At 37.7% G+C, this 15,678-nt stretch overlaps 1 protein-coding gene across 1 annotated transcript; it reads right to left on the reverse strand.

The window, feature by feature from the left end:
- Positions 1-161: 161 nt before the first annotated feature.
- On the reverse strand, positions 162-15,296 carry LOC121950315 (AT-rich interactive domain-containing protein 3A-like). Its single transcript, XM_042496266.1, has 9 exons — positions 15,061-15,296; positions 13,783-14,397; positions 8,341-8,415; positions 7,780-7,852; positions 4,374-4,557; positions 3,302-3,552; positions 2,574-2,855; positions 2,392-2,481; positions 162-1,424 (listed from the first exon to the last, which is right to left on the reverse strand). The coding sequence occupies exons 1-9, from the start codon at positions 15,085-15,087 to the stop codon at positions 1,282-1,284; spliced, it is 1,740 nt and encodes a 579-aa protein (XP_042352200.1). The 5' UTR covers positions 15,088-15,296; the 3' UTR covers positions 162-1,281.
- Between the last annotated feature and the right edge of the window lie 382 nt (positions 15,297-15,678).

Below are 15,678 nucleotides of genomic sequence, written 5' to 3' on the forward strand. Positions count from 1 at the left end.
AGTCCAAGTGGACATTTGAGCCAAACTTGAACAAATTCCCTCAAGGGGTTACTGAGATATTACGTTCACAAGAATGGGACAGGCGGACAACCATAAAACATAACGCCTCTGATAACAGCTATTGCCGGCATGGAGGAATGAAAAAAGGAACGCAATCATTGTACAGCACACAAGATTGTTTTATTTTTCATGGCCACATGTCCAAGAAATACATTAATCAAAGACCATTACAGAGTTCAACACTAACCTTTCTGAAGTTCACAGTGACATTTGCTTGCATGATTGATACTTCTACTTGATTGTCCACTTACAGTGTATTCCAGCAGATGACTTAATCAACACACACTGCATTACGTATTGCATATTTCTCTAGAAGAGTGAGGTAGCACTGTTTCAGTGTTCAGTGTTGTCGAAAGCTTGAGGTCATTAGCGATACATTCTCTGCGTTTATGCAAATACAACAAAGCAACATATTATAAGATACAACAGCGATGTGTCCAGAGGACTTTCCTGAGTCCAGAAGAAATTCCCGAGAAACTTACCAACACTGGAAGTCGATTGAGGTGATTGCCTTTGATTCACAGCTGACATGAAATAATAAATGTCTGTAATTTTGAGGCTGAGCCACAATGATTAAATAAAAAAAGTAAAATGAAACACAATATAAGACAAAAAAAATTTCAACCAACCTGCATCAAATTTAGGAGACAGATGATATACTGTACATAATCCCTGAAAGCTGCTATGAAAAGTAGAAACTATTAGCTTTCACTCGAAATTAAAGCAAATGTTTACTATGAGGATTCTAAATGGCTTCAGCAAACAGTTACAGACAGCAGCTATGACACTGAGCTAAGGCTTTTTGGTCTTCATTAGCTGCACTTTGGCAACAAAATGTTCTACTAAAGGAAAAGGCAGCTACAGAACTGTTCAATAATTAGCTATAAATACAGTTGACACCCAAAGAGGCTCTAAAGACACTTCTGAACAAACGTTGCAAGGCTGTTTAGACATGAATTTCACTACATTAAAAAAAAAGCTTCTTGGTAAACTGTGATCTGAATCTATATCATGTTCAGATGAAGTTAAACATCAATGTCCTCCTAACTTATTCAAAGCACATTATGTCATCAAAATAATGGAAAAACAATGCTAGATTTCCTCATGTGCTGTGGCTGACTTTCCCAAAAGACTGCCTGAGTGAAAAAAACAGGAGGTCAACTGGTACAACAAGAGAGGAGTAGGCATTTTGCTGAGGACAGATTTAAAGACCACTGAGGCTTAATTTGGTCCCTTTGAGGATGAGGAAGAAGAAGAGGAGGAAGGACTGTGTGAGGAGGACATGGCACTGAAACCATTTGTTCCTGCCATGGTTACAACCTGTGACGCCACAGCAGCAGCTGACTTCTGGGCAAACAGCATTCCTGCAACGCAAAGATCAGAGAGAAGATTAAAGTTAAAACTAACAGACATTAAAGAATACACAGTGAATAATTAACTTGATGTTTGTAGAAATGACACATTTCAAGGTCAAAATGAGGTCATATTTGGAGAAATAAAAGCCCTTATTGTTGCAGAGAAGCAGATTCAACCCACTCCCCTCCCCACGCACCCACACACACACACAGAAAAAAAACATAAAAGATAGTAATTTTTAAAGGAATAGTTTGACATTTTGGGGGAAAAAAACATGTTTTTTTGGCAGTTAAGATGACAAAGTGATATCACTCTGTCTGTGCAATATATATAAAGCTAGAGCCAGCAGTCTAGCTTACAGGAGATTGTTTGTGTCAGAAGGATTTTCACCTACTGACAATACTCTGATTAGGCGAGGGGTGGCGCCTGGGTAGAGTGTGCAGCAGGCAGGGCATGACACATTGTGGTCATGTATCCAGTTCCTAATTTGTTCACAAACAAACAAAGTCTCTTGCCTTTCCTTGAATTTGCCTAATTTTTTTTATACACTGTTTGGTACAGATTAAACAATAACATGTTAGTAACTGAATACCTGTTCCCATTCTTTATAATAAACTAAGCTAATGTCTGCTGGCTGACCTATTCTTGTAAGTAATATAAGAGAGTACGTATAGTATATGTTTAATATAGAAAACATAGTATAACTGAGATTCTAGATGTGCTTAATAAATAGAGTGCAATGTATTGCAAAGTGCAGTCTCACACCAATGAATGTGTGCCATTTTCACAATATACAATAAAAATGAGTGAAAAGATAACAGAAAAAAAACTATAAAAAAAGAATATGACATAAGAATAACCTTTTTATTAGGCTTTAATAGAAACTGAACGACTAAAATATTGTCCTAGCTACTTTTTTTCTTAAAACAAAAAAATATATGACAGGCCAAACTCAGTTAAAATGTAAGCGCTCACCTGAGTAAACAGTGCCATTGACCTCCACAGACACACTGATACTGGCTGCTCCGTTAGTGGAGATACTCAGAGACAAATCCTGTTTGCTCTCTGCAGGAGAAAAATGACTCCAGTTAATGGACTTTCCTAAAATTGTGTCATGCAATGATCAGGCCTGTATCAAAACAGCGACGGCAGCTCACCCTGTCCATTGTTAAGTTTGAGGTTCATGGGGTTGAAGTGAGACGCCAGGGCCAGGAGGTTTTGTTGGAGGGCTTGCTGCAAGAGGCGCTGCTGCTCCTCAGCCATACGCATCATTTTCTTGTCTGGACCGTCGGCTGCAGCTCCTGCAGCTCCTCGCTCCAGTCTCTCTCTAAAATGCTCTAACGTGGCAGCTTGTGCCAGCTGTTGCTGCTGCTGATGCTGCTGCCCCAGGGCCAGAGCCATGGGCAGCCGGCTGGGTATTACAGGGGTTGACATCTCATCTGATTGGAAAAAAACAATACTTTGGAAATTATTTTTTTATGAAATCAGAAGAGCAGCGTAAAGTGAGGGCAAAGAAAAATTGCAATTTTCCTTTACATAAAATGGTATAAAAATAATTATAACTTTGAAACTTGCATTACAGCTGAAAAATATATGATCAATCTGCTAAATGTGCACAAAGATTTAAACCACTAGAGGTCACAAGTATCTTAAAATCCCCCTTACTCACCAGAAATAGTAAACTTGTTAAAACAGTCTTTAAGAATCAAGGAGGGGCCCTCTAATGGATTTATGTAAAAAAAAAAAAAAGAATAAAAAAGAAAATGGAATCAAAACTGGATCAGACACATTTTATAACGGGGATTCCACCTACCACCAGCTTATCTTCACCACCAGAATGATTTTCAAAATAGGGACACCAATTTTCCTTTGCACTTTTTCATACCTGCGTGTCTCTTTAGATTTGGACTAGCGGATGCATTCAGGCTGCTGTGTCCCGTCGGTGTGGTTTGCATCGAGGGTGAAGAGAGGAGGGCGTGCGGAGCGGAGCTGGGGGAGGGAGAGTAACGGTACAAGCTGCTGGTGTAGCTGGGACGTCGACCTTCCCTGCGATTACTGTCGATGGCAGCCTGCAGCTCTCCTGGAGAACTCAGACCCTTCTTCTCACACTCAAATGGGTACAGGTACTTCATATACCTGTAAGGAAAATTTCAAATTGGTCGCATGATTTGGTACACATGAGCACTATTTTTAAATAAAGATAATCTGGTTTAAAATAAATATTTAATGCATTAATTTAATTTGCCCCCTTATTTACTGATAATTAAAAACTACTGAACTTAAATAAGCTTGGATTCAACATGTCAGTGCTGAGAAATGTTTGTATTACTTACTCAAGCACGTGGCTTTGGATTCTGCCAAGTGTAAATAGTACTGAGAAATGTGGGCTAACTATTACCGAAATGTCCACGTTTGAGCAAATAGAGACGCTAAAACTGACATTCTGTGATCACGATTACATGCTGACTTGCACACAACATGAAAACAATTACAAACTATCTGAAAGAAGAGAACAAAGCTGGATTTTAAATGATTTCTTTCATTCTTGGGGCAAATTGTGATTTTCCATCATCTAAAAATTTACCAGAGCTGCTTTAAAGCAGAGAAAAAGCATATAGCAAACATAATGGCAATAGTTAGTAAAGGGTGCACTGCATGGTGTAAAAATATTGAAAAAAAGTTATTTAATTTAATATTATTTAATAATTAAAATATTTTAATCAAATGAAAATGTTAAATAATAATTGCAATCATTTCAGGATTTTACATTTTAACCCATTTAGATAAGACTCACATTTGGAGAAGTCTTTAAATCACCAGACAGTTACATTATCAGCTGGTTCTAAATGCTAAGGCACATTTTTTATATCTTTTATTCCTCTGACAGATTCTGAAGAGGATGTTGTGAATGCAACAACTTTTTGAGCTTTTCTGTTACAAATGAGAGAGACACCTACTGGGTGCGGAGGGTGAAGGCGGCGCTGGTGATGGATGTGGGGAGGTTGAGACCTTTGGTGATCTCCCTCCAGATCTTCTTGTTAATAACCTCCACCAGGCCTCCCTTCTCTGTCACAAGCTTGTAAAGCCTGTACAGGTCCAGCACCTGCTTCGCCATGATGGGGATGCGGTTCACAGGAGTTCCTGAATAAATAAAAGGAAAAATACTATGAAATGCATTCATCTTATTTGAAATTACTTCTGGGCAGTAAATGTGGTCTAGTAAGAGCACAAGGAGGGCAAGAACATATTCTGCTTTTCCCCACCTGTGGGCTTGAGGGTAATGTTGAGTAATATGGCTTTGCATGTTGTATAATTTGTGTGGACAGACCTCTTTAATAAAGCTCATTTCAGATGGATGGGGGTGGGGATAATTCCACAACAGCAGCTCTGTTGCTGCATTGATTGAGCGCAGGGGGGAGGGGTGATTATAGAGCCAGCAGTGCCTGCCAATCACAGGTTTGACAGTTAACCCTTCCAGTCCCGATTTGGAGTAAAGCCAATTAAGCAAAGAGGCTATAAAAGCAGTGGACAAGATTTCTTTGAGCTTAAGATGAACACATGTCACAGACACACGCATTTGCCATGGCCGTGACCTTTGCACACGCGAGTAAAGACTGCAGACAGTGTCACGCTGTGTCTTCTTTTGTTTGTTTTTATTGGACCAAATGTAACTGCGGAACCGTTTTCAAGATAAAGTACTTACAGCTTTAAAGTTGAAGGTGTAGAAAGATCGCATACTGCAAATGCCTGAAGGTATTTCAGCTGCATTGCTGTTACTGATTGTGGTTGTTGTTGCTGTTAGTGAAAATTCCTTGATTTTTTGTAAGATGTGAAAACTAAAGCTGGGATGCAGGACTTAAAAACATGAATTAACTTTTGTTATATTCCAACCCCGCCAAACAAGTTTATACAAAATTGATGAAGCTGATCGCCGCCAAGCTGTCTTTCACACTAGAGTTCTGTGCCTGCTGCCGGCAGCGACTGTCTCTATATTTCTTTTTCAGAAGTGATGCATTTTACGCCAACTAGCCAGAGTAAATAAGAGAGAGACCATAGCAACAGAGACCATAGCGACAGGGCAGCAACTATAGGAGTATGGTGGAAAATCCTATGAAGCGTCCAAGAAAAATTCTGGAGCCCACTGAGACAGCCTGCTAATGCACACAAGAGCTGCATAATGATGCAAGTATGAAAATCAAATATGGTAGAACAGTCTTAAGAAAGGTCTGTAATTATGAATACATTTTTTGTTTTTTTCCCCTCTTATCTGTAATCAAAAATTACATTGCAATTCATTCTATTAACCCTTTGAAACCTGGAATGACATCACTTTTCTTGTGCTGCTATCAGATGCTTTTCACAAATATTTAAACGTTTGAAATATTAGACAATTGGTGGGATTTCTTTTAAAAGCATGGGGAAAAGTAAATGAAGAACTTGGTCATAAATATTTCTCAAAATGCAAGAAAACAGATCTAAAAAAATATGTTTGAAGAGAAAAATGTCTCGGGGAAAAAATAGAAAAGCTAGGAAAAAACTATATTTATATATATCATAATTACATGTGTAAAAGTAGGCTTTAATTTTTAAGCATTAAAAAAACATTTTGTTTTTTGTTTTATTTACTGATCTAATTTTACTTTTATAATTATTATCACTAATACTATTATCATTATTATTTATTTATTTATTTGTACTAATTTTCAGGTAATTTTCTTGTACTATTTACTAATAGTATATTAGTAAATACATGCTAATTTCTGGTTACTTTTTTCTCATGCTCATCGCCTTCTTCCCATGTTTTTTACATAAATTAAGCCAGTTTGCTCAGGTTTCAAAGGGTAAGTGACAATTTGGGATCTAGTTGCAGCTAATGAAATGTCACACTGTTCTCTCTTTGGACATCTATCATCGGTTTGACTTCTGCGGGTTTATGAGGACTCACACATTATTCATTTCATGCTCTTCTTTTATGTGAAAATGTTTTATATCAAAACAAGCATGTTTATTTTCAACAACAAAACTTGTCTTTGTATTCGACAGGATCAAATGCTTTGATTATCATGCTTCTGATCTATCAAAATAACAGGCTGTTTTTGTCCTTCCTTGTTTTTTGTCACAACGTCTTTAATTGATACTTGCATTTAAATGTATCATTTTGTACTTTAAACACATTAGGACTCAGCAGCAACATCCTGTTAAATTTCTCTTCATTTTCTAGTAATACAAAATATATGAGAAGTCAACTATTGAGCCTCCTTTGGGGGTAAGGGAGATGTGGCGAGCTAACCTGCAGGTATATGCATGTGGCGACGATGCTTGTGTAATTACTATCACTGCTGGTGGGGGAGGCAAAAGAGCTGCAGTCCAGTTTCAGCTAGAGCTACATTAAAACCGCCAGGCTTAGTGCTCAGATATGTTCCTCAGATCTGATGTTTTGGTTTGCCTGTTTATGTTATTTTTGTAAATGTGGCCCATATCAGATTACAGTGAGAACTGGTCACGGTGCTGAACTGACCTGCATGCGCAAAAGAACAATAAAAAAGTCGCCACACTGTCACATGGAAGTAAACATAGAGCCCACTGAAGTAAACAATAATGGCTTCTGTCGAACAGATTTCATCACAAATTTCAGGATGTCAAAGCTACTTTTAGCTATAACTGTCAGCGCCTCTGCATAAGACTCTCATGGCAAGGCGCTCAAGTTCAGGTGACGCATCTGTGAGTGACGTAACGGTTTTCCTTTGTCCGTTTATGTTTATCTATAGATTATTTGTGACAAGTCACTACGAATTCTTAGAATCAGTTTTTTCCTCCCTAAAGTTTAGGGGGGAGTTTTACCATATCCATTGTGAGGGCCCAAAGACAGAGAGATGTTGTGTGCTGTGACGCCCTCTGAGGCAAATTGTGATTTGTGACATTGGGCTTTATAAATAAAAGGGAATTAAATTAAGCTGAACTCAAACTATCCACTCAACCTATGCTACATAGACTGAAATTATTTTATAAAGCAAAATGTTTTTTTTTTCATTTAAATATCTGTAAATCTTAAAACTTGTCCGGCAGTGATTGTGGGTTTACTCCTTAAGTGTGTTGTTGCATTCACTGGCAGTAGAATTTCAATATAAGCTACAATACCAGCCCTGCTCTAAAATGTCCACTCCTTTAATACCAAATTAGCATCTTACTGACATAAAAAAATATTCTATCAACAATACCTCTAGAGTAACACTACTTTGTTTTGTTTTTTTAGATTAAAGAGAATCTGCAAAGACTGCCAACAAAATAAGGAGGGGATATTGCTTCCCAACTTACAAAAACAAAAGGATGCTTAAAACAAGAGGGCTCTCTTTTGAATCTCACCTCGTTTCTGCATAAAAACAAACAGTTGATCAAGGAACTCCTTCCGTTGTGGGTCATTATCCAGTTCATAAAGCTGTAAGTTAAAGACACAAAAAAACCCATCAGCAACAAGCTAGTAAACTGTTAAGGGCCGTCCAAACCAAGCAATATAACTATAACTAAAACAACAACAGTGAGCATCCAAACTGATAATTAATGTTCTTTAAACAGCGGTGCAGTGCAGGCGCTACACAATCCTTATGTATTTTTCCAACACAAAAACATACATGTTGTGGTCCAAATGACATGTTAACATCTATGTTCAATGCAAATAAATAAAGACCTATTCTGATTGCTTTCAGTATCTTGTTCATGACATCGCTCTAAGAGTGATCCTAACAATACAGTTTGCTGCTTTCATTGTCATTATAGCTGTAGTGTTGACTCCACCATCCACAAGTTGCAACGATTTTTTTAAATTACCTTTTTATAGCAGTTACTGTTCTTGGTGTGGACAGCTCTTTACCCTGATGATCATTTTAGCCATTTTCTTGTTTACGTAAATTTACTAAATCTACAGACCTTAGCAAAGTCTCGAGATGGTTCTCCTCTTACTCTTCCTCCATCATTGTCCTCAGCCCAGATGGCACTTCCTCTCTGGAAATAAGATGCAGAGAAACATTTTTTAACACCATGTTTGCTTTATGTGATGAACTATATATTTTTTATTTGCTCAAGTCAAGGCTAAAGTTGGATATGGTATTATAAAATGTGTCTCTGCATCTTATTTCCAGAGAGGAAGTGCCATATATACATGCACAGACAGAGTATCATCAAAAAACATCAAAAAAAACGACAATCAAAAGAACACTGGGATGAGATACCATTCCTATTTAAAGCTCCTCTTTATTTGTAATGTTTTTCTCAAGGACTCTGGACTTTGTGCTTCCCACCTCATGTGTCCAAACCTGTTGTTTTCCCAGCACTGAAACCATTTTGTACTGCAGGGAAGACATTAGACAGCTGCTGTAGCTGTAATGCATACTATATATGTAAATATTATGTGCTATGTTATCCTGTTTTATTACATTATGTACTATATTATATTAATATTAATACAACTAAAAACTAAGTATCATTAGTGAATTCTATTGTATATCACTCTGGTGTATGCTGTCATAGTAGGTTCTATAATATTACTTATACATATACTTTGCTGACTTTGCAGCTACTAATCATACCAACAGCAAGTACAACACTGGATGTGGTTACCATATGTTTACTTTGTGTTTTGAATTTTAGAATACAATCTTGTATGGTTTCTATTTTTATTTCTACTCATATTTTATATACTTTAATTTATTTTTTTTTTACTTTTTTCTTTTCATCTGAAATAGTTTCTGTCCTCATTCTGCTACAACAACCTAATTTTCCCCTCTGGTGATCGATAAAGGCTTATCTTATCTTTTATTTCTAAAAGGGAAAGGCCCCCGTGTTCATTAGGTAGATTAATGTGACATGTTATTCCTCCATCACCCTCCCCCTTAACATGACAGTTAAAGGTTAAAAATGTGAGAGGAGGGCAGTCCTTGCAAACTGTGTGCAACTGTGTGGAAAAGCCTGCTGAGACGGTATTGTCCTGCTGACACACACCGGGAGCTGCATGATGATACAAGTATGAAAATCAAACATGGCAGAACAGTCTTAAGAAAGGTCTGTCATTACAATTACATTAAGTAGATAATGGGTTTTTTTCTGTTTTTCCTCCTATATTTAATCAAAACTTACATTGCTATTCACTCTATTAAGGACCATATGGGATCTAGTTGCAGCTTATGAAATATCACACCGTTTTCTCTTCGGACATCTATCACTGGTTTGATTTGTGCGGGTTTATGAGGACTCACACACCATTCAGCTCAGGCTCTTGTTTTATGTGAACATGTTTTATATTAAAACAAGCACGTGTATTTTCAGCAACAAGACTTGTCTTTGTATTCGACAGGATCAAATACTTTAATTATCATGCTTGTGATTTATCAAAATAACAGACTGTTTTTGTCCTTTCTTGTCTTCCCTCAAAGTTTTTACTTGATACTTGAATTTAGATGTATCATTTTGTACTTTAAACACATAATCCCATTCACTAAATGCTTGGCGTGGCAACCTGAATAGACATGGCAGGTAATACCCATAATATTTCACATGGGAACCAATCATTTGTTGGCTTATAGTCAAACTGTAACTCTCCTCGTGTTTACAGTAAAAACACTATTCAAACTGTAAATGCTGACACACAAACAGCTGCTTTATTGTCAGTTGTTGTAAGACATTCCCCCACAGCCCCATCAGAGGTTATGTGAACTGACTTTAAACCATAACTTTTAGCTGTTCAACCATGTATACATTGATTTTGGCTAACTATTTTAATCACTTATACATTACTTTTAGCTAACTGTTTTAATCATTCATACATTGATTTTAGCTAACCGTTTCAGCCATTTATACACTACTTTGACTAACTATTCAAGTCATGTATACACTACTTTAAGCCAACTATATTAAATATTTATGAATGACTTTTAGCGACCTATTTTAAGCAATCATATATTAGTTTCACTTAACTATTTCAGACATATTAACGTTACTTTTAGCTATCTGTTTCAGCCATTTATACAGTACTTTGAGCTCTGTCTGAGGCCATTTGAAATTATTTTCAACCATTACTTCTAGATATTTCACTCTTTTATACATTACTTTTAGCTAATTACTTTGTCAGTTTCTACATTACTTTCAGCTAACCATTTCAACCATATTTATTTTACTTTTAGACAACTATTTCAACCACTACCAAGCTAAATATTAAACCTTTTATACATTACTTTTGGCCGTTTCAGCCAAACACATGATGCTTAGTTGGCTGTTTCAGCCATTAAAACATTACTTTTAGCTAACTATTTAAAAAATGTATACATTATTTTCAGCCACCTGTTTTATCCATTAATGCATTACCTTTACAACCGTTTCAACCATATTTACATTACTTTAGCTAACTAACAAAACCTCTTTTACCATACTTTTAGCTGTTACATCATGTTTTAGGTAGGCATTTTAAGTTTTCAGCCTGCTTGCTAACTCTCACATACTTCAAACTGCAACCCACTGGCTGATTTTTAATCAGTAGACTGTATTTTTCTACAAATAACTGCAGTAACTTGCCCCTCAAGCTGGGGATTAGTTATAATGGGCTTATGTTAACATCACCTTTTCCTCTAGAAAATTATTTTCTATTCTTGCTTTTAGTTGTTAACTAGTTTAACAGTTTATCTGTATGTATCCACTTCACTCATAAAACTAATATACTACTAACAAAGGACCTCTGCTCCCCAAGCAGCAAGATTATTAATGTGAAGGTAGATAAACATCCCAAGTCTTTTCACCATGAAATGGAAATAAAACCCTCCCCCCTTATTGATGAGCAAGTGAGACCTACTGTGGCTCTATTAACAAAGAGCTTTCAGTTAATTGCTCACAGAGTTTTCACACATCCAGCCCTGGGAATCCTGATCAGTATGTAGGTCAGAAAAAGGTTTCTTTTGTTTTGTCGGATAAGGCTAATTTTTAGATGGCTTTTAAGCAGATTTCATTTATATTCAAATTACAAATTATAAGATGAATGCATAATGCATATTAACAATGTATATTTTTTAAAGTACGCCTGTTCAGTCAAAATAAAATAATAATAATTATTATTAATAATAATTATTATTTAAAAAAAACCAAAAACAAACACCTCTTCGGAAGTATCCCATTGAAATACTCAAACATTAATACTAACTGGAAATTGCCTCCTATAATGAGCTTCATTAAAATGACTCAGCTTCTCCAGCAGAGCAACAGTGAAAATGTATCACTCTCCAAATGTTAATCTCACTGCATGGGGGCCAAATTTTTAATCCAAAACAAATCATTGGGCCTTTATAACCAAAAATAAAGTCAAGATAATTTATCTGGCCCCTTGCTGTGCTGTAAGCTGGGACTGAAAGCAAACGGGGGCCTTTTGTGCCCGCCCATGCTGCATTTAGGGGTGTACAGTGAGTCCAAACTCAAGCAGTGAACAATGGCTGCCCAGCATGGTGGGGCTTGTACAGCATGTCCACATCTTCAAAGATTTTTTTAATGAATGAAATGACTGAAAGAAAAACCTAAAGAACTATGGAGAGGGTCCCAGTTTTGGGAGAAAAAGGGTAATGAGTAAATCATTACAACCATTACATAGCTTTACAGCAAACTATTAAAGTAGTCTTGTTAATAAAAAAAAACAGTCTTCAAAAAAATAACGGTGACAAAACAAGCAAATCTACATTTAAGCAAAGTGGAAAGCATTTTCAACTTTCTTTCTGAATATAGGCTGCGTACCACTTTACAACAGCTTGCAAATCTCAATAATGTTCCCCACAAAACCAGTTAGCAATGATAAAGACTCCTATAATGCTTTTTAGCTTATCTTATCAAATAGATAAATAGGATTACATTAAACATCACAAGCAAAGCCTCCCAAATCTTAACACAAATGGCTTAAAGCAAATGCCTCACAGTTTTTTTGTTCCAATTATAAGGTTCTGAGATGTTTCTTGTGATTTAAAGGATGGACAAAAAACAAAATTCAAACCAATTCACAAACACACAATTAAATTGCTTTCTCTCACGGTTCCTTATTGAGCTTTAATGAAAACGGACCAAATGCTGCACCAGGTGTTGTGCGCTCGCCTGACAAAAGGAAATGCAATTCTCACTACAGTGGCCATATAATGTATTGATTACTGCAGCTGAATTAAGCTGCCATTAAGTGTTGCCAAGCGACGGCTTAATTATGCAAAGCTATCCACAGAGCAACGTCAGCAGTGAGTTTCAGTGCCTGCTGCAGTTTTAAAAGAGGCTAATGAACACAGTTTTTAATTTTATAAAGAGTAAGATTGACTTTTCACCCCAACATTTAGCTTTTACCAAAATCAATGGCAATGGAGGTGACAGAAAAGCAGAAGAAAATGTGAAATATTTCTGAATAATAAACAAGAGATGTGTAAAACTGAGACCATTAGGCTCCAGTTAAGTAAACTTAATGGGTAGTTGCTTGCTGGTATGCTGTGAGGCACTAACACAGCTGTCCCTCTGGCCACAAGCCTCATTAATCATAACGTATTGTATTTGAGTGGGGCCTTTTCAAGGGAAACACACACGGAGGAACCAATCAGATTGTCCTCCATAAAAAAGGAGAAAAAAAACTCTGACTAGACCCCCTGTTTCCTATATGTAGTCAAACATACCTGTTGGAAAACACAATTGGAAATACCAGCTTTTGATCTCATATTTTATATCATATTATATTGTGTTTAAAGGAGATCTGCATGATACAGTAAGAGAGAAGTTCACCCCCACCAGGCAATTCCTTAAAGCAGTTAACCCTTGACGTCAACCTTGTCCATAAATACACACTTGAGGCTATTTCATTAATCATCTGCTCTCATTTTAACTTCATCTCTGTCAAGCCTGAAACGGCTACTTTGAACAGTGAGTACTGGACCACGGCCAAGACCAATTAGCTCAGGGGTGGCGAGGATGCATTTCCAAAAGTGAGAGGAGAGAGTTGAAGTTCAGCAGAAGGAGAGATCTCTAGCGTGGCTGGTAATTAAACACTATCAAATATGGGCAACCTGCCAAAGGGGCACACACAAGTGAGAGAACAAGAGGCAGTGGTGAGCCTGACTCTCAGCAGGAAGAAGTCAACAATTAATAATAAGAATTAGAACACACACCAGCTAACACAGAGAAAAAGATGTTGATTTCCTCTCTGCAAAGATTAAGATTGAGGCTCTGGCTACCTAAACTGGGGTTCAAATGACTATAATATACACAAGAGTGGTCAGGAATTTTGACGTATGTGTAATTTATGAGTGAAAAGCTAACTATAAAAGACGACAAACAAAAAATGTGGCCTCAAAGTGTGCAGTACAGATAACTTACTTGTTTTAATGACTCATCGTAACTCCAGTCCGCAAAGCCATTGGGTGATGAAAAGGAATGTTGGCCTGCAGGAGACAGCAGCTCCTTCTCCTTCTGCTCCTGTTTTATTGCTGGGGGTGGAGATTGGGACAATTGCTTCACAGCAGACGTCTGAGGTGTGGAATAAGGAGGGAAGGAGAAGCCTGCAACCTGCTGGAGTTGAGGCTTCTTCGCCTGCTGTTGAGGCCCGTCCTCCTCCTCCTCATTGTCTTCCTCTGCCTCATCGTGCTCCTCAGGCTCCCCCATTTCCTGTCCCTCCTCATCTGAGTCATCCTCCTCCTCATCTGGATCTATTCTGCTGAGAATAGCAGCACTCAAAGCATGCTGAGCTGCTTGATAAGTCTGTCCATCTGCTTTGCCAAATAATGCAGAGTCCAGTCTGGAGCCCGAGGCTCTGGCTGCAGCAGCATGTTGAGCAAACAGGAGCTGGGCATGAAGAAGCTGCTTCTCTTGCAGGTTCATCTCCAGTTTGGCTCCCTGTTGTCTCTGCAGATGCTCCATCATCGCCTCCAGGTTCACACCAGCGTTGCTGGACTGTGGACACCCAACTGAACTGCCCTCCTCAAGTGAGCTTGCCTATGGACAAAAAAAAAAATCATTGACAAAATTTGATCAGGTAATTTTGTTTTTTAATGCTGCAGGAAATTATCCAAAGTTCCAAATAAGTAAATAATGGAAACTGCATTCAACAAGTATAAAAAGACTCAAAGAGGCAAATGAAACAAATTCTCGGTATTTTGCCTGAATAAAGTTGCAAACTTTGATGGGGGATATAAACAAATTAAGTGAACAGTTTTCTAAAGAGGAGCTGGTTAGGCTTTACAAAGCAGAGCAATGATGGATTAAAGTGAAACAAAGCTTAGTGGTTTGAAACAATAATTAACAGAATATAAACTAATTAAATTGAGAGTAAATTAGCAGCTGGGCTCAAAATGTTTCTCTTAATATTACCTGTGTCCTCACTTGGTTAAAAGCTACTTAAATATAAAAGTACCCAAGTACTGGGGTATTTAACCAGTCGATTCTTCGTTTTTCTTTTAATTGAAAGGCAACTTTATTTCAGTGCTAAATGCGAAAACACGGCCTACACGCCGATAATCGCGGAAAACACTTTATCTGATTAATGACTAAAGCGAAAATTTCATAATTCAAGTGGGAATGTTGCTCAACATTAATCGCCATTTGCTTTGTTACTGTAACAAACACGAGTAGGAGCGTTACCAGTTCGTCGACACTCACCATTTGCGCCTTCGAGTAATCCATCATCGCCAACAGGTCTTATCTAGTTTTTCCGTCTTCCCTCCCGTAGAAATAAATCGCATCGCATGACCAGTTTCCTTTTTGAAACAGAAAAAAAATATTCTTCTGATCAAATGTGATTTAAAAAGCTCCTGCAGTGTGGAGGCCGGATTGATCGGAGCTGGAGGAGGGGTAACACTGCTGTGCGCTTTACCTCCCTGGTCACTGCGCATGGAAACTCAAACATCTTTGATTGTCTTTGACTGAGTGGCCTACACCCCCAACTCGCATGAATGAAAGGCCCGCCCCGTGCGTAAAGCTCGTAATGTGGGTCTTCTTGCCCTCACAGCTTTTCTGTGGAGCTACCCACCCACTTCACGAGGAAATCCCACCCACTGCTGTGATCCTACACACTGGTCTGCTTAATGAGGTAACCCAAGCACTGCAAAAAATATGGGATAACATTATTTTAGTCAAGAGGTTCTTCATTCACACAGTAAACAGGCCTGACCTCTACACCCAGAGCAGCACTTCATCTTTACACCAGCGCTGAATTGGATTTATTTCACAGTGGAAACATGCATGAAAATGCAGCGTGGCTCATGGTCTGGCTATAAA

The sequence above is a fragment of the Plectropomus leopardus genome, chromosome 11 (assembly GCF_008729295.1).
Source record: "Plectropomus leopardus isolate mb chromosome 11, YSFRI_Pleo_2.0, whole genome shotgun sequence".
Classification (NCBI taxonomy): Eukaryota; Metazoa; Chordata; class Actinopteri; order Perciformes; family Serranidae; genus Plectropomus; species Plectropomus leopardus.